Here is a 24,762-nt window from a genome sequence, read left to right as displayed (position 1 = left end):
TATCTGGCTTATTCTATTAAGGTTCATCCATGTTGCAGCATGGGTCAGAATTTCCTTCCTTTTTAAGGCTGATTAATATTTCATCATATGTATATACCACATTTTGTTTATCCATTCATCTGTCAATGGATATTTTGGGTTGTTTCCACTTTTTAGCTATTGTGAACAATACTGCTATGAACATGGGTATATTAATACCTGTTTAAGGCCCTGCTTTCAAGTCTTTGGGGTATATACTCAGAAGTAGAATTGATGGATTATATGGTAATTCTATGTTTAACTTTTTGAGGAACTGCCATGCCAAATAAGTTTTCAGTATTTATTTTTCATGATCAGCATTTGCTAAAGACTATTTAAAACTTTTGCTGTAAGTTTCTTTTCTTCCCCACATCTCCAAGTGGTTAATTATTAGCAAATTAAACTTTAACTGGAGAGCTTTCCAACTCATTGCACCCTAATTTTTTTTTTTTTTTTTTTTTTTTTTTTGACTGCACTGGGTCTTCCTTGCTGCACGCAGGCTTTCTCTAGTTGTGGCGAGCGGGGGCTACTCTTCATTGCAGTTGCACGGGCTTGTCATTGCAGTGGCTTCTCTTGTTGCAGAGCACAGACTCTAGACATGCTTCAGTAGTTGCGGTGCATGGGCTCAGTAGTTGTGGCTCACAGGCTCTAGATCACAGGCTCAGTTATGGCACATGGGCTTAGTTGTCCTGCGGCATGTGGGATCTTCCCGGACCAGGGATCGAACTCACGTCCCCTGTGTTGGCAGGCAGATTCTTAACCACTGCACCACCAGGGAAGTCCCACCCCTTAATATATTTTTATATTATATGTTATATAAACATGTATTATATATTAGATTCAGCATTCACTCAAAAAACATGGCCTATGGTGTATGGTGGGTACTCAGTGTTCTTGAAAGACTATATCAGTTCATTACTTTAGCATTATTAGCATTAATTCATTAATATACATTAGCATTATTCATATAAGTATACATATTTGCTTTCTGAATGTTATTGAAACAAATATGATCTTTTATCATAGCCATTCCTTATTATAGTGCTGAATTTTGTGACACAATGCAGTGTGATACAGTAGAATAAACAAACAAACAAATGTGGATTTGATTCCTGGCTCCAGTGCCAACTAGTGGTGTGACTTAGCTCTTCCTGAGATTCCGTATATGGAATTGCTATGATAACGCCCACCTCATGGAGAATTAACTGTTATATAATACATGAAAAGGCCTGCCATGGTACCTATCCCATCATAAGTACTCAGCAAGTGTTAGTTCCTTCCCTTATGTTGTTCCCTGTTAAACCCGTGGGTTAGAAAACACAGCTATAAAAAAGAATATGTGGGCTTCCCTGGTGGCGCAGTGGTTGAGAGTCCGCCTGCCGATGCAGGGGACACGGGTTCATGCCCCGGTCTGGGAAGATCCCACATGCTGCGGAGCGGCTGGGCCCGTGAGCCATGGCCACTGGGCCTGCGTGTCCGTAGCCTGTGCTCCGCAACGGGAGAGGCCACAACAGTGAGAGGCCTGCGTACCGCAAAAAAAAAAAAAAAAAAAAGAAGAATATGAATTACCGATTGCATCATAGAAAGAATCATAAAGTGTTAACACTGGCGAAGTTATTAAAGATTGTTTTTTAGAAGATTCATACAGAATTCATTGTAAAGTGAGGCAAGGAGAAAACAGAAAACAAGAATAGGTCATTAATTTTTTTCGACAACCTTTTACTAAACCTAAATTATGTAATAAGGTTAAGGAGTTGAAAGGCAAGTCCCTGCCCTCATCAGGTAGAGTTCATTGTCTAGTGGGGAAATATGGATAAGTAAACAGTTATGATACTGTGATAAATTCAGTGTAGAGATAAGTACACTGCGTGCATGCACAAGCGTGGCGAATAGGCACTAAACCTAGACTGCCAGAATTCAGCCATGTTTTTTGGGAAGTGAGAGGCCGGAGCTGTAGATTGAAGGGTGAATAAGAACATTGGATAGAGTTGTGAGCAAAGGATAGCTACACAGAAGAAACTGTATGAGCCTCCTGCACAATGTGTGAAAGAGATCATGGCTGGAGATTATGTTTGTGGAATGAGCCAAAAGTGATAAGGGGAAGCACGTAGACAGGAGCCAGAAAAAGTAATTTTAATGCCATGGAAAGTAATTTTAACTGCATTTTAAGACAGTGGATTGAAGGTTGTAGGTTGGTGACATAACCATATGTGTGTTTTAGAATCTGTCTGAAAGAAGGCTGAACAAATAAGAAGTGAAAAGTCCTCATTTATTCTAAGAGTCATTAGAGAAGGACGCTTAGATGGTAGAGGACTGTGCTGTGAATGGGAGGTGAAAAAGTAAACACAGTGAGGAAAGGAAATAATGGAAGGGAAAACTTCTCACTGCTTTATTAAGATATAGTTCACATATGATACAATTCACCCACTTGAAGTATACAATACAGTAGTTTTAGTTTATTCATGGAGTTCTACAAGCATCACCACAATCTAATTTTACAACATTTTGTCACCACAGAAAGAAACCCTGTACCCATTACCAGTCACTCTGAGGGAGATTTTTTTTTTAAATGGGTAGGTAATTGTGTTAATTGGAAAGATCCAAAAAGAGAGAAGCACATGAAACATAGGAGAAAGAAAGCATGAAATAGACTGCCAAGCTCTATGAGGAAAAGGAAAGGAACAAAATCCAGAACATGGATAGATAAAGCGCTGGACAGCAGGAAACAATACTCCCTTGTCTGTGGTTAGAGAATGGAAGGTTAGCCTGGGGACTGGTGTAAGTAAATGTGCATGAATGAGGTGGAAGGGCAACAAGATTATGAGGGTTTTTGCCAAAAGTGAGGTAATATTTGTGGAAATACCTGACATAATGATAGGTGCTTAATTGATGCTCAATAATATAAATTATTATTTCCTTTACATGTTTTTCTCTGTTCTCAGTGGGAGAGTAGATGTAGAAAAAAGTTGAATAGAGAAGGGGTGTACGTGTGTGTGTGTGTGTGTGTGTGTGTGTGTGTGTGTGTGTAATTATACATGTGGAGAGAGAGATGGGGTTTGGCCATGAGAGTATGGTGGAATATATAAAAAAAGATTGAGGGACTTCCCTGGTGGTCCAGTGGTTAAGAATCCACCTTTCAATGCAGGGGATGCAGGTTAGATCCCTGGTCAGGGAACTAAGATCCCACATGCCCTGGGGCAACTAAGCCTGTGTGCTACAACTACTGAGCCCACATGCTCTGGAGCCCGCCCACCACAACTAGAGAGAAGGCCATGTGCCGCAACACAAGAGCCCACGTGCCGCAACACAAGAGCCCACGTGCTGCAACCAGGACCTGGCACAGCCAAATAAATAAATAAATAAATATATTTTTAAAAAAGACAACTAGGAGCAACTGTAAAGGGATATAAAAGAAGATTTTTCTTTAAAAAAAAGAATTGAGAGTGGAAGGGTGGTTAATGAAATTGTTAAAGGGATATTGTTGAAATGGTGGATCTAGGCTGGTTTGGATAAATAAGACAGGGACTTATAAATTGGGAAGGTTTATTCTTTCATTAATTATTCATTCACTTATTCAACAAATATTCATTTTGTTCAAGGTGCTAAAAATACAGAGATGAGCGAGAAAGTCAGTCCAAACCCTTTCCCTCATGGAGCTCACATTCCAATGAGGTGCACAGAAAATAAACAATAAAAACTAATTTCAGTTAGTGATAAGTGCTGTAAAGAAAAAAGGCTGGGTTACAGAATACACAGTGACTTGGGAGTAGAGCAGTCTTTCAGAGAGGTCGCTCACAGACTGCCTCTGTCCTCATAAAATGTTTCCTTCCACACGTTGAGAACAACGTAAATTCGTATAAGCAAACCCCGGGAGGCAGCTCCCACTGCTCTACTCGGGCCAACCACGTGCCTGTAACCCCAGGCCAGGACAGCCTCCCAAGTCTTGTGAAGTCTTGCTAGTTGTAAAGCTTCCACTGTCACCATCTTCTAATTTACTCTCCACCCCATCTCCAGGCCGTACTATTTTTCCTTCAGAATCTTGTTCTTCTAAGAGGCTTTAACATCCCTAATACTAGGAAATTTGTGCATACACTTGGCTTATATTGAAACATTCTCCCTGTGAAATCACAATAATGGTACCAGGATGGATTTTTGCCTCTCTAGTATTAAAAGCAGACTAGACTAGACTTATTTCTGGTCACTATGATATACTTGGTTCAATCTGGGACACTTAGGTGTCCACAAAGTCATACACAGAGGCAGGCTCTCCACATACAAGTCGTGTATTCACTTACTACTTGGGAAAAGCTCCATTCCTCTTGAGAAAGTTTTATTCTAGAGTGAATGATTAATACATATGGTGCAGTAAGTGATCATAAAAATAATCTCTCTATAAAAAAAGCACTAAACAATAGAAATAATAACCATAAGAGGAGGAAGAGTAATCAGAGAAACAGCCTGCAGCACATTAAACTTTTATGTTGTTTTTAATTTTTAGAAAACAGCTGGGTTATCAGTATACAACTATGTCTGTATTCGCATATGTCACACACCAGGAAGAATTATTTTTCAGGCAAATATGCTTTTCCTCCCCCCGCCCCCAAATATCTGTGACCTCTGACTAGAGGATATATTCTTACCTTGAGCTCTTTATTCTAACAGACCTTTTTACTCTTCATTATTTCTCTATTTCCCTGGGGTACCTTTTTCCCTTTTTCTCTGCCTTTACCACTTTTAATCTACTCTATTTTCCTAGCATTACATATATGTTTTTATAGACAAGGTACAAATAAATAAAAATTGGTTATTTTCTCATGATTAATTCTGCTGAATTTGGTTTGACTCATTCACCTTTCTTCCTTCTACCAGCATTTCAAAAAAAAAAGAAAGAAAAACTAAAAACCATGGAAGGAAGAAATTTAAAAAGAGAGAAAAATTAGGTTAATTGAATTCAGAGTCAGATCTGAGTAAGAATAAATACTTTTATTAAGGAAAAAACCTTGTTCCAAAATCCAAATTCACAAAATAAATTAATGATGAGTTGAATATTAACTTTACAAAATAATTTTTCTTTTCCTAAAAAATGTAAAATAAGTATTTTCCTTAAAGAATTTCTTTAATATATTCAGAATATAATTGTATTTATAGGCATAGTTTCTAGAACAATTCTATATCCTTTCTTATATCCAGAGTTCTGTCAATTATCATGTAAATGATATTTGCTATATGCAAAAGTTCAGAGCTCAGTTAGCTATTCAGTTCACTGATGGAGTTTTATTAGGTCAGAAATAAGTGTTTAAAAATTGTAAGTACAGTGATGTGCTCTGAGTGAGATGTGTACACTACATATCTGAGCACAAGGGAGAAACAGCCAACCCAGATTTAGGCAGGAATGACCCACCTGAATATAATCCTTAAAGAATGAGGAGTTAAGTAGGTGAAGCAGTGGAAAGCAGAGAACACAGTGTATGGGAAGGACCACTGTATGGCGCCATGGCTGGAAAATAACGTGTGGGGAGTGGCGGGGGGGAGGCATAAGAAGTTGGTGATGAAGAGCAGTTAGTTTGATGGTGTCTCCAAAGCACATTTGGAAACCATTTATGTCTGTCATTAGTCTAAGCCACCGTCATCATCTCTCCCCTGACTAGCATTAGTAGTGCTGGTCACCCTTTTCTACCCTTAACTACCTACAATCCACTTTCCAGAGAGCTGCCAACGTGACATTTTAAAACTGTAAATCAGATCACATCCCTCCTCTACTTAAGCTTTCCTATTTCACATTAAACATAGAATAAAATTCTGCTTGGTCCACACGATCTGGCCCCTGCCTGCCTCTCTGATCTCATGCCATGCTGTTCTCATCCTCATTCGTGTGTGCTGTTTCACTGACCTTCTTTCTGTTCCTGAGCCTGTGAAGGTTGTCACTGGATTAGCACCTTTTTATGATAGCCATTTTCTGACCATCCCAGATTTTCACATGCGGGCTCCTTGTCATTCGTGCCTCGGCTTGAAGGTCATCTCTTCAGCAAGGGCTTGCCTTCATACATCCAATCTCGTATCTTTTTGTTATTAATTTTAACTTAATTTAAAGCTGAAGACTGATACATATGATACAGATTGAGACTTGAGTCACCTTGGGCATAGTCAGTTTTCATAAATGTTCTATGTGTACTTGAAAAACAATGGGTGCTCTACAGTTTTTAGGAGTAGAGGCAATTTTACCATATGATATGAGTAATGACAAGTGAGGAGTGTAATTAATGAATGTGATTTTTGTTATTAACATTAGTTATTGTTCTGTGGTATATTTGAACTTAAACTAAAGAATCCCGTACTGCTATTCTTTCTCAGCTGTTATGCTCTCTTTTTATATTTTTCCTATTTCTACTCTAAAACTATCAGTTCTTACTTCCTGTTACCAGGTCAGTATGTCTGCCTTTTGGGCACCTGTCCTCTTACTCAACAATTAGCTATTTTTTAGATGTGATAGCCTGAGAAACCAAATAACCAGATATGATAGAACTAAATTTAAAGTAAATACATAGGTTTTGATTACTTCCTCAGCTACAAAAGTATAAATGATAGTAATCAAAACTCTATGCTCTAGTTCTAAGCTTCAATGGAACAGAATAGAGCTTCCATAAATAGACATATGATATATGAGAATATACGATAAAGGTGGTATTTTAAATCACTGGGAAAAGGCTGTCTTATTCAACATGTGGTGTTAAGACAGCTAGCTAACTGTTATAACAAAAATTTAGATCCCTATTTCACATCTTAAGGTAAACGAAATTACAAATGAATTACATGTTTTTGTTTGGAATAAAGATTATATTGTAAATATAAAAAGTGCAACTACAGGACTTAGAAAATACTGTAGGTGAGTATTTTAATAATTTTTGGAATGGAGAAGGCCCATTTTGTAAGTCAATATCAAAACCAAAAGTCATTAAGGAAATTGATATATTTGTCTACGTAAAAATTGAAGTTATTGTACATCCAAAAAAAAACAACAAATGACAAAGTTCAGGAACGGATAATTCACAAAAGATGAAATACAAGCCACAAATGTATGAAACCTCACTAGAAATCAGTGAAATTCAATTTAAAATCCAACAGCGTTTTTTACCTATTAGATCATCTAAAATGAAAAATAATGAAAATTCCTAATGTTGGTTAGAAACAGACATTGTCATATATTTGGTGAGGATAAAATAGATTGAATTTTTATACAATCTATCAGTTTTTAAAATACTCACCCACTATTTACTTAGAACTTTAACCAAAAGGAATAATTGAACACATATGTAAAAAAAGATGTTCAAGTATATAGTTATTCATAATAGCAAAAAAAACCCATGAAAACCAAAACCACATAAATGTCTAACAATAGAGAAGCTGGTTAAATAAGTATTGGTAAATCCATACAGTGGAATGCTATATACATCATTAAAAAATATTGCTATCTAGGTCTATATGTATTGCTATGGAAAAATACTTCGCCATATTACATGGCAAAACAGATCATGTTATGAAACATAGAAAATGCAAATTTTATAATGTGTATATATGCATTAGGAAATTTCTGTAATTATAGACCCCAAGATGTTTATATGGTCATCTCACCAAAGATAGTCATTATCTTTGGTTAGTGAGATCATGGAATTCTTTTATTTGCTACTTTCTGTATTCTGAAAATTGTTTCTTTTTAAAATCAAGAGGAAAAAGCCAACCCACAACTCTTTCTGTCTTCTGAGGGGGAAAAGTCTCTGCTTGAAAATCCAAACAAGTGATGCACATTAACATGAGGAGAAGGATATTGACTTTGCTTTTGGCTGTTTGGAGGTCTCTTGTAATTACTTTCTGGCACTGGCCATGTGTAACATTGCTAGGATAGTGACTTTGTATAATGATCTTCATGTAACTTTGATAAAGATGAAGGAATTTACAATTTCTTTTATCTCTCTCAGAAATTAGAGTACCTCTAATCTCTTATATTGTTATTTACCTCACTGAACTAGGATTCTTTTTCATACTTTTTAGCAATTTGAATTTATTTCCTCATTGTTTCCAGCATATTTGAGGAGGACCAAAAAAGATTACTTGTACTCTTAGGGAAAATATCTTAGATATATCACTGTTGATTGTAGTCCTTATCATCATTTTCTAAAAGCAGGAAGGCTTTTGACCTAAGATGCATGAATTCTCAGTCTCTGGGTTCACTACTAAATTGTGTGTGTGTGTGTTTGTATATAATTAAATGGTATATAAAGGGATTTAACAACTTATTTATCAAAAAAATGTGCGTTAACTCTAATAATTCAAATACTATGAAAGTATAAAGTAAAAGAGTAGAAAGCCTCCGTCCCTAAGTTTAGACTCTGTTAGCTAATGCCAGTCTCATGCTAAAGTGAGCTATAGCAATTTCTATATGATGTGCTTTGATATACACAGAAAAAAAGCCTCTGCCATAGACTTCATTGCCTTTCACTTAGTGCTTGAAACTTTACGATGAGACATCATTTATTTGGTTACAGATTTTTTTTTGAACAATTTTTTCCAGTCATTCAGCTCTCTGTGCATAGAACTTGATAGGAGGTTTTGACAAAAGAAAAGTACAGACACAGCACAGGGTCTGAGCAGCCATTATGAAGGGAGGGCAGTGGCAGAACCTGGGATGCGCTGGAGCTTGGAAGCAGAGGTAGAGGTTCAAAGAGCAAAAGATACACTGCAGGTAGATGTTGCATAGGACAGCATTAATATGAACAATATCATCTGTGCTTTTCCATCTTGCACCTTATTGTAAGTACTCAGTACATTTCCTCTGGAAGCAGCATTTTCTCCTTTACTTTTCAAGCAAATACAATGTTATTTTATGTTTATGTGAGTTCAGAAATTAAAGTTATTTATTTCCTTCTGAAAATGGAACTCGGCTCTATTTACATAGATGGGTAGGGAAGAGGAAAAGGAGAGCCATGATATTGCTCAATTTAAACAATTATATACAATGAATCTCATAATATGAAAGTAAAACCTGAAAATTTCTCCCTAAGTTGTGTTTAGTGTCAGTGGTTGATTTTCCCTCTTCCAAATTTATCCTTCCAAATGCTGTTTTAGTAACACATAATCACTCTGAGAAGGTCTGTTTTCCAAAAGAAGCAGCAGCAGTGTTTAAGTTCACATGACCCCAGTTTCATGACAGCGGTAGCAAATCAGATGTCTTATCCAAGGAAAAGCATTTTTGGCTTAGAATTCAATCACTTTCATGGTGGGAGTCAACAGCTTATTTCAGCTCTAACACTACTGCAGAACCCTGGCTGCAGTGAATCTTTCAGAAAGCATAAACACAATTGGTATTTATAGCATTGTTAACATTTGTTAAATAGTTCGGGGAATGGTCTGTAAGCCCGTTTTAAGCAGGTGGGGCAGGAATTTTTGTTGTGACTGCAGTGAAGTTTAAAAGTAGGACATTAGGACCACATGGTTAGGATGGTTGTAGCAAGAGAATAAAGTAGAAGTATTGAAGACAGTAAGTTAAGACTTCAGGCAGCCACAATTCAGGGTGTTACAAAAATAATCCTGAAGCATCTCTAGCCAGAAGTGTGTTACACAGATGGCATATTTGACACAGTGCAGGGCAGGAACTGTACAATGAAAAGACAAACAGTAAGGATTAGTCAAGTTTTAATTGAAAACCTACATTTAAAAATACCTTGAAATTATGCCAGACTTTCTTGTATATTAAAAGCACAAAGTTTCCCTTAGTCAATTAAACATTAAAGTTTGTCAGGAAAGCTAATCTTTGTATTTTGCTAGTGATTATGCCTATTGCAGACTTATTAGTTAAATAGGTGTAGCTGAATTATACATCCAAGGACATAAAGCGAAGTATTAATATTTTTATGATTTTTTTTCTCTATCAGCTACCCAAGGAATCCTGAGCAATTCCATATGCTGATGACTTCTGTCATAAACCCCTGATCCCTTCAGGCACCATCTTCATTTTAAATTGAAAGTATGAAAAGTACTCTCAAATCAAGTGACCAAATTTTGTTCTCAAAATTTTTAACTAAATTCAAGTTTCTAGAAAGATTAAGGTTAAAAAATTACTTAGATTTGAAAAATCTATGTAGGATTATTTGCAAGTATAAGATTGCTAACTGTTAGAATAGCATAGTCAAATTTCTAATTTCAGAATAGCAATGTTTTATTTCTAACAAAGACGAGGAAGTTTACTTAGAATCACTATTTTTAGTTTCCATTATTGGTGCAAAGAAGGAACTGAAATTCTATTAATACAGTATTTAGGAAATGCTTAAGTGCAAATTTTTAAAATGTTAAATATTATTTAACTATGTCATAACAGTGAATGTATCGCCTTCCCTCTCTCTGTCCCTGCCAGTACTGTGTAACTGGGGTGTGTGTGCACGCGCGTGTGTGTATTGTCTTTCAGGCTTAAGTTCCTTGAGGTTAAGGATTCCTAACTGCACCTCATTCCAGTGTTTGTACATGGTAGATACAAATATTATTGAAAAAATAGATGACATGATTCTTACCAAATGACTGTTTCTTTCTGTAACATAGTTTAAACATATTTGTCTGGTTTTGAGAAATAATTTAACCTCCTGAATGCAACTATCCTGAATTTTTTTTTTTCTTTAAGAACTTTTTACTATGTTTTCACTATGTTTTCCTCTTAGTATTGGCAGCCTTTCTGAAGCAACATTCCACTTATTTTTCTAGGCAGGCTGCTTTATCTACTCGTTTCCAGTAGCTAGAGATGGAGGTGTTTTGAATGAGCACATCAGTGTTCTAGACAGAGATACTGTTTGAAATTATCCATGAACACAGTGCCGCTGAACATTATTGAGTGACGTTTGTTTCTGTTGGTTGTGTCTGCTCTGACTAGCTGGTTTCTTTCAGATTGGCAGCTGGGATTATGCTGCAGTGGATGGACAGCTACAAGAAGTGGAGATTGTAGTGAGGCTGAGCTGGGCTGGGCTGGGCCTCAGGGTAATGTGCCTGGAATATATGGGCTCGGTGAAAAGCACTAATAGGAAATCTATGCATATTTTCACAATTTATAATTACATTATATTTCACCGTGGTAACTTCCATAATATTATTGAGTAAAAATATAAGTAAAAATAGTCCTTTTCCTAATTTCCCCTCTACCCTGCTTTCTTATCACTGCATTCTTTTTTTTTTAGAGGTTTACTTTATTTAGCTAGCTGCTCTTTCTCTTTATGTACTGTATGCCATCATGATATGTATATGCTTCCAAATACCTAATGTAAGTAAAACATTGTTTACTTGCAAAGTGTATATACCTTTCTAAATATTTAGTTAGCGATAAATGATGGTAAAATATTGCTAAAACTAATGGCTCCTTGAAATCAGATAGAAATAATTTAGGAAATAAGCTCAAAATAACAAAATTAACTTTGTAGCAAGGTCTGTTGATTTCATAGTGTTTGACCAGTTTATCAGTTAGAATTGTCCCTAGGTGGTTAAGAAGTACTTCTGGTTACTATGTTAATGGAAAAATTAAATTTCATAAAGCTATATTTCATATTGTTAGATTTTTCTTTAGATTTTTATGTTTTTTAGTTTTAGATTTTTTTCAAAATGGAAATTTTTTATTACTCTATTTTAAAAGTAATACATGCTTTGTCTAAGATATCAAATAGTATAAAAGTGAAGAAGGTATTAATTTTTATTCTGCCAATCTTTTCATCTACCCCCCACCGGAGATAATAGCTGATAAGTTTATGTACCTTTCCAGATTTTACATGTGTGTATTTATGTATGTGTGTACATGTACTCACATAACACATGTTAGTGTGTGTTTATATAGTTTAATTTTATTTTATTTTTAATATTTTATTTAAATGAGATAATAAACTATATTCTTTGATGATTTGGAATTGTTTTTAATCAATATCTATAGACTAGTTTCCATGTCACATATATTCAGTTCAACTCACTCATTTTAATGACTGCATAGTATTCCATGAGTATAATTTCATTAGTTTTTTCCCCTAATTTTTACTATTATAAAGTGCTATAATAACCATCTTTGTATCTTAATCTTTTCTCATTCATCTGACTCCACTTTTATGAAAATTTGTAGAAGTGGAATCAATAGCCCAATCTTTATCAGAAAACATAAAAATTTGACTTTTAACTAAATTTTTGTTTTTCTCTATATCTAATTTCTCAAAATTAAAAAAAAGTTTAAGTCTTTCAAGTCCAAATTTACATAGAATTACTTCTGTTCAATTAACTTATATCTTCACTATATACATCTTTTGTGTGGATTATTTTGCATAATTTGTTGGTTAAATATCATCTGGTGTTTATTTTGAATGTAAAATCTGATTGACTTTTTAAAATTCCATATGCTGGTAGTATATCCATGACACTTGTTTCTTGATAGGCTACTTATCTTTTACATTATGCTTTACAAAGCTTGATTCCTATATATTTTTTATTTCCAGGGCACTATGAATATTTATATTTCAATCTTAAAAGATTTCTTTTAGGTTCATTATGCTATTTTTTAAAAATTTTGTTCATTTTTTGTTCTGACTACTAAAAAGTAACTCTATTTAATTTCTTATGTTAAGAGCGAGCCCGGTTTCCCAATGTTTCTAAATGATGCTTTGCCTTTTTCTTTTTTTAAAGCAGCTAGAGGTATTATGCAAACAAGACCATTTATATTATAAAGATAATTCTCTCTTTTAGATTCTTCATCCATTTTTAATCAAGTGCATCTAGTTGTTATGGGTTTTCTTTTGGCCTTTGTAGTTAATATTATCAGGATTTTTGGCCTTTAGGAATTGAATACTAACATATATAATAATTAGTATGCTTTTTTAATTTGCTAATACCAAATCTGGATTTTAACAGTGGCTTCAGAGGGCACTGAGGCTGGTTAACTAGAAAGTTGGTCAGTAAACAGTAGAAACTGGTCAAATATCCAGGAGTTTTTCTCCAACTTAATTCAAATGTGTGAAGGGCAAGGGGGAAAAATAGGCACAAATGATAGTATGATACGTAACACAGGAGAAATCACTAAATGCCCTTATTGTGACTCTTTTTAAACATTGAAAAGTGAATTAATTCTGAAATCCAAAATATGAAGTCTTATTTTGATTTGTAAATATCTTTCGGTAAGGGGTAACTCTAGAATCTTAAGATAGCCTTCTAGTACTTAATTTTGGTAATGTCAGAAATTTTTAATATACTAATAAATGGCATGTTATTTCTTAATAAATGATTTTTCAGTTTCCCTATCCCAATTTTATAGTGCTTTTAGATGTAAATATATAGGGGATAAAATGCAATTTCAGAGTTGTGTGCTTGAAAAAAAGCAGAGTACATATGTGTTTACCTTAATTGCATCCATGTGTTTTAAGTTATTCCTCCCCCAAACCCATCTTAAAATAAAGTTTTACAGCTTTATTGGTTACTAAGTGTTGTACTGAGTTAACTTGTTTCCTCTGTTAGATTAAAAAGACCACTTCAGAGAGACTAAAATAGTCACTGTTAAAGGCCCTACATTGTCACTAAGCCAGTCTACTTTCCTTTACTTTTCTCTCTCTTCTTTCATTCTTTCATTTTGTCTAGTGTGTGTATCTATATTCTCTCTATATGTAATGTCCCTTTCTCTCTATATAGCCATAAAATCACGCAAGTATGCAATGGTTGGCACAGAAAACAATAGAATGCACAACTTGCTGAAAATCTTTTCATAATATTTCCATTTGGAAATCCATTAATAAATTCTCTAGGTAATATTTGAGATGCTGTTTATAAAACATAAATATGTGGTTTTACTGGAATGTCTTGAAGTATTTGCATAGTCTTTTTTTATTACTATGTATTTCAACATCTGGAATGCTGCCTGCTGAATTCAGGTTTATTATAGAAAGTAGTAACAGGCTATTTACAGAAATAATTGGGAATTGATGAATAAGAATGAAGTAAGCTTTTTAGTAGAAAATTTTTAAAATTTTTATTGGAATATAGTTGCTTTACAATGTTGTGTTAGTTTCTTGCTGTACAGCAAAGTAGTAGAAATGTTTAACAGAATGTTTTTTCAGTGCTGGGCTGCTCTATAATAGTGTTAGGAGCGTATCTCTTAGCTGCATACCTGCTGAATTATGCTGACTTGGATAACCATTCATTCATTAAGTAAATATTGATTGAGCACCTACTGTGTGTCAGGCCCCCAGAAGCACAGAAATACTTAGAAGTCTCTGGTCTCAGGAAGACTTACAGTCTAATTGACAAGACAGAAATTAGACCAGTAATTAGAATTTTAGTTAAGTAGGTAGTAAGGGTCTGTGCGCATTGCTCCAAAGCAACAGGGCAGGGCAGCAACAGTCTGGCTGAGATCTAGAAACAGATTTCTCAGAGTACAGAGATGCTGAGCTGAGTCTTATAGAATGAGGAGGAGACAACGGCACAGAGAAAGGGAATAGAAAAAATCGGAAAACAAATACGGAAGCAGTTTGACACATTATATCGCACATTATAGAGTGTGAGAGGGACAGTGTCAGGGCATGAGACTGGAAACATAGGCAGGAGCTAGATTACTATTATTAATCTTAATTATAAGTGGTTAGTAACATTTGTTAAATGCTTTCTTAACCTCAGCCAGACACCATGTTGTCTTTTATGTATATGCTGTAATAATAACATCAAACACTGACCGGTCAAGAACTGTCCCAAGTGTTTTATATTATCTCATTTAATCTTCACAAAAACCCAGTAAAGACCCACTGTCATTATTACCATTTGTAGACGAGGAAACTAAGGCATAACTTGCCGGAGTCACTCAGCTAATATGTGATAAAGCTAATATTTGAACTGAGGCGGTCTGATTGCAGTGTCTGCATACTTAACCCCATGCTACGGGGCCACGCCGTGATAAGGAATTTGGATGGAAGGATTTTAACTAGAGAAGTCACATAATCACATTTGCAACTTTAGGGTTGAACATCTCCTTTCAAGTCCAGGTGTGTTTAACCCTTCTGAACAAAGATGAAGGCTGCTGGCTAATGTTTATAATTTGGGGTCATTTTTTGATGTTTTTGTTCTCAGTGTAGTTTTGCAGTAGACCTGAAAAAATAAACTGCTTAAAGGCAGGCACACTCTCCTATTTTCCAATAAATCTTTCTAGCACATTGCCTATGCTGAACCACCACCTTAAAATAACCTAAGGCCAAATGTGTAAATAATTATTGAAATTGACTAATGGGTACATAGGGATCCATTATCCTATTCCATAATAAAAATTTAACATAATAAACAAATTCTAAAAATATATCACCTGGGACCAAAACTCTCTTGGTGAAGGAGAGTTCATTAAAAACAGTTTAGGCATTTGGTAGAGTTCATTAAGCTACGCTTTTACCTAATCACCTTCCTGAATGTTATACCTGTATGTTTCCTGTGATTTCAAACCTCCCTTATGCCTCTGAATTTTCTATTGCTGTATACAAAGGGCTGAAGGGAAAAGTGAAGAGAGTAATAAACAAAATTACTTGAGGGGCTTTTTCAAATCACACATATTCCCCCAGGATTTCTCACTTAGCCCTTAAGAATCACTGCTACAGGGCTTCCCTGGTGGCGCAGTGGTTGAGAGTCCGCCTGCCGATGCAGGGGACACGGGTTCATGCCCCAGTCCGGGAAGATCCCAAATGCCGCAGAGCGGCTGGGCCCGTTAGCCATGGCCGCTGAGCCTGCGCGTCCGGAGCCTGTGCTCCACAACGGGAGAGGCCACAGCAGTGAGAGGCCTGCATACCGCAAAAAAAAAAAAAAAGAATCACTGCTACAGTGAGACACTGGAGTGTTGTCATATCCCTCAGGTGTGTAGGGGGCTGAAAGTGAGAATTACTGCCTTTAGTGACATCCTTCAGAACTTTTCTAAGAAAGACTCTTTTGACTTCTTTGTAACAGCAGCTATCAGCCTTCACTTATCACTCCCCCATCCTCCTCCTCACCCCCATTTTGCCTCATCAAGAACTGTGCTTGTTTTTTGTCCCAGTATAACCCTAGATGAGGAACAAGGGTCTGGGCAGCCTTGCTGTATAAAAAGGTACTCAGTAAACTTTTTTGTTGTGTGAATACTATGTACAAGGTACTGTTCTTCCTACTGCACACTACTAAAGTATGATATTCTGACCCTATAGTATAGTTGCTGAGACAGACCAGTAATCTCATAAAAGCTAAATAACATTACAAGGAAGCCTGAGTCAAGTATGTAATCAGCAGCATGAATAGGCTATAAGATTTGGGAAGTGTTACACCAACAAGGTAGAATTCAAGCAGGGTTTTCTAGAGAGAGGTACGACTTAGAAAACTGAAGACGAGGGGGACTAATCTAGGAGAGTCAGTGGCATGAGAGAAAACGTAAGGCAGAAATGGCTGGTTACATTTGTGGAAGAAAATCAGCTTGACAGTACAGGGCATAGGGTGAGGGAATAAAAGAGAGTTAGAAAGACTTATATTGCCTAGCGGTAGGTCTTTATCTTTTTTTTTCTTTTTAAATTTTTTATTTTGAATAATTTTAGACACAGACAAGTTGCAAACATAGTAGAAAAATTTCCTGTGTACATTTCTTCCCAGGCTCCCCTAAGATCAGCACCTTACATAACCTTAGTTAAAATGATCAAGACCGTAAAAATAACATTGGTTCAATATAATTAACTAAACTACAGACCTTGTGAAATGTCATCACATTCTTTAACGATTCTTTTTCTGTCTGATGATCTTATGCAGAATTCCACGTTGTATTTAGTTGATACTTTCTTGGTTTCCTTCTATATGTAACAGTGACTCAGTCTTTGCTTCTCTTTAATGGTCTTGATATTTGTGAAAAGTGGTCAGATATTTTGTTGAATGTCCCCTAATTTGTCTTTCTGATATTTTCATGTGATTCGAATGAAGTTATTTATATTTTGTCAAGGATACCATAGAAATTGTATAGCATTCTTCTCAGTGCCTCATATCAAGGAGTAGGCCTTTGTCTTTTAAGTACCGGCAGTTAATTGAAGACATTTGATCAGGGCAATATTATATAAAGGAGAGTTGGAGCTCAATTCTGCAGGATACACACTTAAACACAGTGAGAGGGCAAGGTCAAAAACCACTGACTTGAATTTCTCTTGCATGAATGACACCCAAATCAATACCTCTGATGTTTCATCCCAGAGCGAGTCCCGGGGCTTTCTTTTGAGCACTGGACATCTCAGCCTGGCTCGACAGCTATCACTAGTTCTCCCTCAGAGAAACTTGTATTTCTATTTATTGCTTTACTACTCTAAAATATGCAAGTTCAAAAGAAAAGAATTCGTGTTGTCTTTTCTCTTTTCTTCATTGCTCAAAGTCATCAGTCTCTAAGACCTGGTGATTTTGCCTTGGATCATGGTTTGCATATTTATCCCTTTCTTGCAAACAGCACAGCTTCCATAAGGACTGAGGTATACAGTTCCTTATGTTTTAGACTGCTCTCTGAACCTCCAAGGAGATCTCCCTGTCTCTGGGCCCTTAGCCCTGCAGGATACTTTGAAATCCTGAGCCCGATTTCAGTTTTTTTCAATAATGTATTCATCATCATCACGGTCATTGTAAACTCCTGAAGCATTTCTTCCTTCTCTATTTTAGCTGTGTTAAATGGGGATCGTGCTGAGCCCCAAACCCAACAATAATACAGCATTTTATTTAGTGCCTTTTATGTGTTTGGTATTATGCTAAGCACTTTATATGTATTATTTAATTTTCCAAACAATTCTATGAGCTAGGCATTATTATTATTATCTTTATTTTATCAATGGGGAAACAGATTAAATTACTTGTTCAAAGTCATGCAGCAGGTAAATGGTGAAGTCAAGATTAGCACTCTGAACCATCTGACTCCATAGGCCCAGTGTGGAAGCAATCTGTTGCCTGCTCCCCTTCTTTTTTTTTTTTTTTTTTTTTGCGGTACACAGGCCTCTCACTGTTGTGGCCTCTCCCATTGCGGAGCACAGGCTCCGGACGCGCAGGCTCAGTGGCCATGGCTCAGGAGCCCAGCCACTCCGCGGTATGTGGGATCTTCCCGGACAAGGGCACGAACCCGTGTCCCCTGCATCGGCAGGCGGACTCTCAACCACTGCGCCACCAGGGAAGCCCTCCCCTTCTTTTTAATGGGGGGAAATGCATGTGGGCTATTGGGTGGGGACTACCGAAGGCAGCAGCAGTCGAAGGAAAGGGCACTGGCCTTGCTAACTGTTTTTAAAAGAGACGTAAGGTTCACATTCATAAAGCAAGTCATAAATCCATATATCATAAAAGAGCAGTGCTCCCACGTCCTTCTTTGTGACTACCTTAGGCTTCAAGTTGCCCTTTTGTGGTATTTTTTTCCTCAAGACTGTCCTTGATGTTGATCATAAATTGATTTTACCCCCTCAAAAGATGTTTTAGGTGCTGATCTGAAATGATCCTAATCTCTACTCCTTACTTCCTGTTGGCTCCTTTTCTGGTTTCTGAAGTCTGAGACCAGCCTTATCTCCTACTATATAAAACCAACCCTTGCCTAGCCGTGCTGCTCTAATTGTGTGTGCACATACTTTGTTCACTGTAATGATGATGATGATGTTGATATTAGAGGTACTTTATTAATTCAGTCATTAGATTGTAAGCTCATGTTTTTTGTGTGCTCAGTCTTATCCCTAGGCCCTGGCCTAGTCCCTGGCAACAGATAAGGAGAAAGAGTAGCTTAATGGTTGAGCATATGAGCTCTAGAATCAAGCTGCTGGGATGCAAATTTTGAGTCTGCCATTTAATTACCATGTGACTTTGGACAAGATACTTAAGTTCTTGGTGCATTATTTTCCTTATCTATAAAATGGATACAGTAAAGTACTCACATCATACAATTTAAAGACTAAATAATATAAGATAGTAAAATCACTTAGAAAAGTTCCTGGCAATAATAAGTACTAAATAAATATTTGTTATTGGTGTTGTTAGCAGCCCTCAATGAGTATTTTTTTTTTTTTATAAATTTATTTATCTTGCTGCTTTGAGTCTTCGTTGCTGTGTGCGGGCCTTCTCTAGTTGCATGGAGTGGGGGCTACTCTTCTTGTGGAGCACAGGCTCCAGGTGTGTGGGCTTCAGTAGTTGTGGCAGGTGGGCTTCAGTAGTTGTGGCGCACGGGCTTAGTTGCTCTGCGGCATGTGGGATCTTTCTAGGCCAGGATCTTTCAAATCCCTGTCGCCAGCATTGACAGGTGGATTCTTAACCACTGCGCCACCAGGGAAGCCCCTCAATGAGTATTTGTTGACTGCATTTTGAGGGACTAATCTGTACTAATAAGCACTTTGCTGTGTTTTTTACATATATATCATTTATTCATTAATGTAACACTATGAGGTTGGTACTATTATCCACATTTTACAGGAAGAAAATTGAAACTTAGGTTGAATGACTTGCCCTAGGTCACACAGCTTATAAGTGCTGTGCAGTCAGGATTTGCACATGGTCTGTGTGACTTCAAAGCCTGTGCTGCTTCCACCGTAACACTCAGCTTTCACAGAGGTGCTTTCCAGTCTTTTCTGCCTAAGCAAGTCATAGTGCATTCCTTGAATTTATTGGACTGAGTGCATCAAACTGTTATTCAACCATCCAAGTACATGCCCTGCTTTCTGTATTAGGAATACTTTCTTCAAGGGCAGAAACATTGACACCTAATACTGCTGTATACATAGTTGACGATTATGATTGAATGCATAAATGAATGAATTGCTATCATTGTTTCTTCAAAGGTCATTGTAAAGGACTACTAATGGTATCCTTATCAAATAAAAAAAGGAAATTAATACTGGATAATGATTATATTTCCCTGTTTATGATTTATTAATTGCCTACAGTCCTGTAGAGCATATAATAATTGAATACTCATTTTCTTAAGGATTAAAAAATAGCATGATGAACATATATTACCTTACAAAGAGGTTTTCTTCATCCTTTTAGCCCAGAAGTTAAGAATACTGACTGTGTGGGGTGTTGAGGTCATCTTTATGTATCTTTGCTTCCTTCTATCCCCTCACACATACTATAGTATTTATTCATTCACCCAGTTTAGGGATCTAAGAGTGAAGAAGATAAGTAAGGTCCTCGCTCTCATGGATCTTGTATTTTAGTGGGAGGAGACAGGCATAAACAGGTAAACAAACAAAATCATTACAGACAGTGACCGCATCTGGCATTTAACAGTTTTCCTTGATGAGGTTGGGAAGTGAGCATCTCTGCTGGGTGGACAGGAAGAGCCATGGTCGGAAGCGCACGACAAAGGGCACACATCTTTCGAAAAGGGCGCACACACGTTTCTTGTGTTTGGTCAGTCCCCGGTTTAACCCTCTCATGCTTGGATAAAACATATGGCTTTTACTTTGTTGTTTAGCCACTTAGGTTCAAAGAGACTGTCAACAATAATGCTCTTCAAAAGTAATAGCATCAAGCAATTTTCACAGGTGCTGGGTTTCTTTTTTCTACTTCCCAGGGTGAGATGGGGCCTAGAAGCAAAGCAGCAGTAGGTTTTCTCTATACCTGTAAAAGATTAGCTGTAGTCATCAGGGATGATGCAAGCAAGGGAAAAAATGCAAGAAAGAGATGAAGCCAAAAAGGACAATTTCTGATTGTAATAGCTGGTTTCTGTTTCCTATCACTGAGCAAGATGAGAAAGTTTTGCAGGGTTTTGTAGGAACAGCTTCCACGGTAGTGAAGAATGACCTCACCCTAAATACCCTACCAGGTGCTTAGCCCCACTGTGAAAATACAAGGTTGATTTCCAACATGAAACAAGCCAGAAGTATGGAATGACATTTTCAGGTGACAGTTGTGGTTCTTTTGCCTGTAATTAGCACCTCTTAACCCTCAAACTTGCCCGTGCCTTTTTCAGGCTGTTGAAGCTCAAATCCGAAGTTTTGGGCAGACGCCTTCTCAGCTCCTCATAGAGCCCCATCCTCCCAGAGGTTCTGCCATGCAAGCGGTAAGTGCTGCCTGCACTCTCCTCATTTCTTGCCTCTATTTGAGACCCTGCTTGACATTCATAACCTTTTTTCATTGTGCTTGAGATTCTCCACCACATCTGGGCCTGTTCTTCTTACGCACTGTTTGTGAACTTGCTAACAGCCAGCAAATACTGCCTGTTCTCCTGCAGTCTTCGGGAAGCAGACGTTGCTCCAGTGCTCTAGTATTTCATCAGGTTGTGCTCTGTGTTGCAGAATTAAAAGGTCCATAATTGTCTCGTACCCTCACTCTAGGACAGAATCTCCAGACATGGATAACTTCTGGTTTGATCCTATGAGTGTCTAGATTCATTTTCCTATTGTGTTTATTCTTTACATCCCAATATGTTTTTCAGTTTGGGAATTTCAGTTTGGGAAGTAATCCTAATATGTAGGAAATGTTATTGAGAGTCAGGGACTTTGGAGGAAAAAATGATGATGACGATGATGATATACTATACATCAAAGCTTAGTGCATAAAACAGTGATTTATATTTCCTGTGATTCTGAGGGACAGATGGGCATTTCTTGTCTTTCACCTTGGCTCCCTCACAGACTGCTGGGGCAGGTGCTGAGACGCCAGACCGCTCTTTCCACGTGTTCTTTCATCATCAAGGAAGTCCGCCCAGGCCACTCCCATGGTGGGAGCCGTGTTCCAGGAGAACGCTTTGGCATGACTTCTTGAAGCTTGCTTTTGAACGTGCATAACACTGTTTATGCTGCATTCTATTGGTCAAAAGCAAGTCAGTCAGAGGCCAGCCCAGAATCAGGAGTAGGGAAATAGACTAGAGCTGTAAAATATGTGGCTGTTCCTCTTTTATGGTTACCGAAATTTCAGGGGGTAATACTTTAATGATAAAGAAAATTCAGCATAGGAACAAATACTGAATGGCATAACAAAAATCATATTTTAAAACTACAGGCGATAGGCATTATATTTTTTCTTGAATTGTCCCTCAATAAAACAGGTTGCTCATTACTGTTTTAAATTAAGAGTAGGGGATATAATGTCTGTTTCCATAAATGTAATGAATAATTTTTTTTTAATTTATTCATTTATTTATTTTTGGCTGTGTCGGCTCTTTGTTGCTGCGCGCAGGCTTTCTCTAGTTGTGGCGAGCGGAGGCTACTCTTCGTTGCGGCGCGTGGGCTTCTCATTGTGGTGGCTTCTCTTGTTGCAGAGCATCAGCTCTAGGCACGTGGACTTCAGTAGTTGTGGCACATGGGCTCAGTAGTTGTGGCTCATGGGCTTACTTGCTTCGCGGCATGTGGGATCTTCCCGGACCAGGGCTCGAACCCATGTCGCCTGCATTGACAGGCAGATTCTTAACCACTGCGCCACCAGGGAAGTCCCTGAATAATTGAAAATGGATTCTGATTCCATGTTGTGGCTTAGAATGGTAGAATTTTTTGTTAGATGCCAAGAGGGCCAGGGATACAGATGTGGTCCTCTCTGCCTCTGACCCTCTTTCTCTTTCTTCCTTTCTCTTTCCATAATTCCTTCTTCTCTGTCTTTTCCCCTTTTGCCCTCTTTGTCATCTTCTTTCTTCTTCCAAGTCTTTTTCCCCCTTCTTTCTCTATATGAATTGACCATTATTATAAACTACAAGCATTTAAAAAATTGTTTGCATAACCTTTTCCCCTCAGTGTTTTTAAGCAGGTGAAATCATATTTAAAAGAACATAAAGGGTAGCTTTAGTGAAAAGACTACACGAAAAATGAACATTTGGCAAGAACAATGGAAGATAATGCCATGAAAATAGTAAGAATGATTTATGTGTGGGGTTTGGAATTAGTTTTTTTTTTTTTTTTTTTTTTTTTTATTTTGTGACTACGGTTTTTTTGTTTGTTTGTTTTTGTTTTTTTGTTTTTTTTTTTTTGTGGTACACGGGCCTCTCACTTCTGTGGCCTCTTCCATTAAGGAGCACAGGCTCCGGACGCTCAGGCCCAGCGGGCATGGCTCACGGGCCCAGCCGCTCCGTGGCACGTGGGATCTTCCTGGTCCAGGGCACGAACCCGTGTCCCCTGCATCGGCAGGCGGATTCTCAACCACTGCGCCACCAGGGAAGCCCCTTGGAATTAGTTTTAGTAATAACTTGTCAATGAGATGCAGGCTGCTGTGGTGCTGGCTAATGGAAGCACCTCCACTGCTCCATTGACTTTCTACCTGGGTCACGGCACAGCCTTGGTCACTGGGACCAAGAGGGAGTTCCTACTGCCAAGCCTCTCTCCATGGCAAAAGGATGACTGGTTCACTGAGGCGGATCAGCTTTACTGTCCCGAGGGTGGCAAGGCTGGGAAGGCACATGCTTATTTGAGGATGGGAGGTCATGTCTCCCATTATCCTCATCCTCTGAATCGAATACCTGAACCCCCTTTCAGACCTGTGCAAATTGTGCTTTTCCTCTTATACATATGTGGGTGGGAAAGAAAGGTGTGTTAGAAAGAAACCAGAGTTGTCAGCGAGTGCATACTTAATCTGGGAAAACTGAATGAAATCTGGCTAGTAATTTCCTACTACTACCTCATACTGGACTCGCAGAGGCACCCAGGATTGGATGAGGGGTTTTTTCTCTTCCCCCTATTTGACCAGTTGTCCCGCTCATCCACAGTTGTTACTGTGACTCTAGACTAGCCCACTATGCTGGGCTGGGCTTTTTCTTATTTCTAGTGTTCCTTATTCCATACTCACTAGCCAAGGATGTGATGTTGCTCCCAAGAGTTTCCTGCTACTTGCCTGCACGGGGAGCCCTAGTCAGGATGAAATGCACAGGAACAGCCGGAGAAACAGCTTGTTGGAAGGATGCAGGGGACGGTTCTGGATATGGTGTCTGCAGCTTTCTATGGAAAAGGGCTTGTCCTTGCCATGTGGCTAAGAGATGGCCACTAGAGGCACTATGTAAACAAGACATTCTTCCTATACGTTAGAGATTTTCCTGTGTTTTTTTAAGGGCATAAACATTGGAATTATTCAATTTGAGCCTAATTGTATTTACAACATGAGCTGTTAAGCTCAGAAATATGTATCAACTTCCTTTCAGTGAGACTTCATGATGTATGTTTTAGTCTGACTTTCTCGGAATTTATAAGTTGACTTCAGTAAATATTATTTTTTTAAAAAACCTACGCAGTTGAAAAGTAAGGCTTGGTGTTTTGAAATGACATTTGTTTCCTTTTCCCAGAACTTCGTCAAAGCTAGCTTATAGGATATTTTGTGGTTGGCTGATTGTTTCTCATTTTTACCCAATTTCACAGAATTCCTTAAAACTGTGTAAGAGGTTCTTTGTATAGCAAAGGTTACTTATTGATATCAGAGGTTTTAAAAATCAAAGACCCAAATGTTATTGTTTTTTACTACCATTCAGATGAGTTCCCCCATCAACCATCACTGCAGCACACACACACACACACACACACACACACACACACACACACACACACACACACACACACACACACACACGAATGTAGCAGAAATTAAAGCCACCTCGTGCTGCGTTAAGTGCATGCGCCATAATATACACCAGGTGTAGTAATTAGCAGGCACACGAAGGCTGCCTATTTGTCTGGTTTTGCTGCTGTTGCTGTATCCCCCTGTGTTTTCACACCATCAGATAGTTGGATTTAATTGAGGCCACATCAGATGAGGCATTACTGACACCTTTAATTGAATGAGCAT

General features: G+C 37.7%; 1 protein-coding gene across 4 annotated transcripts in view; it reads left to right on the top strand.

Annotated features, from left to right (window-relative positions):
- LRBA (LPS responsive beige-like anchor protein) overlaps positions 1 to 24,762 on the top strand; it is a 728,899-nt gene that overhangs the window by 658,525 nt on the left and 45,612 nt on the right. For all 4 annotated transcript variants that reach the window (XM_033402948.2, XM_033402953.2, XM_012535502.3 and 1 more), the window contains one exon: positions 20,975 to 21,064. In XM_033402948.2, coding sequence (XP_033258839.1) covers positions 20,975 to 21,064 — 90 coding nt within the window. The remainder of the gene's footprint in view (positions 1 to 20,974; positions 21,065 to 24,762) is intronic.

This window comes from Orcinus orca, chromosome 4 (assembly GCF_937001465.1).
Source record: "Orcinus orca chromosome 4, mOrcOrc1.1, whole genome shotgun sequence".
Classification (NCBI taxonomy): domain Eukaryota; kingdom Metazoa; phylum Chordata; class Mammalia; order Artiodactyla; family Delphinidae; genus Orcinus; species Orcinus orca.
This window is presented reverse-complemented; position numbering and strand designations above follow the sequence as displayed.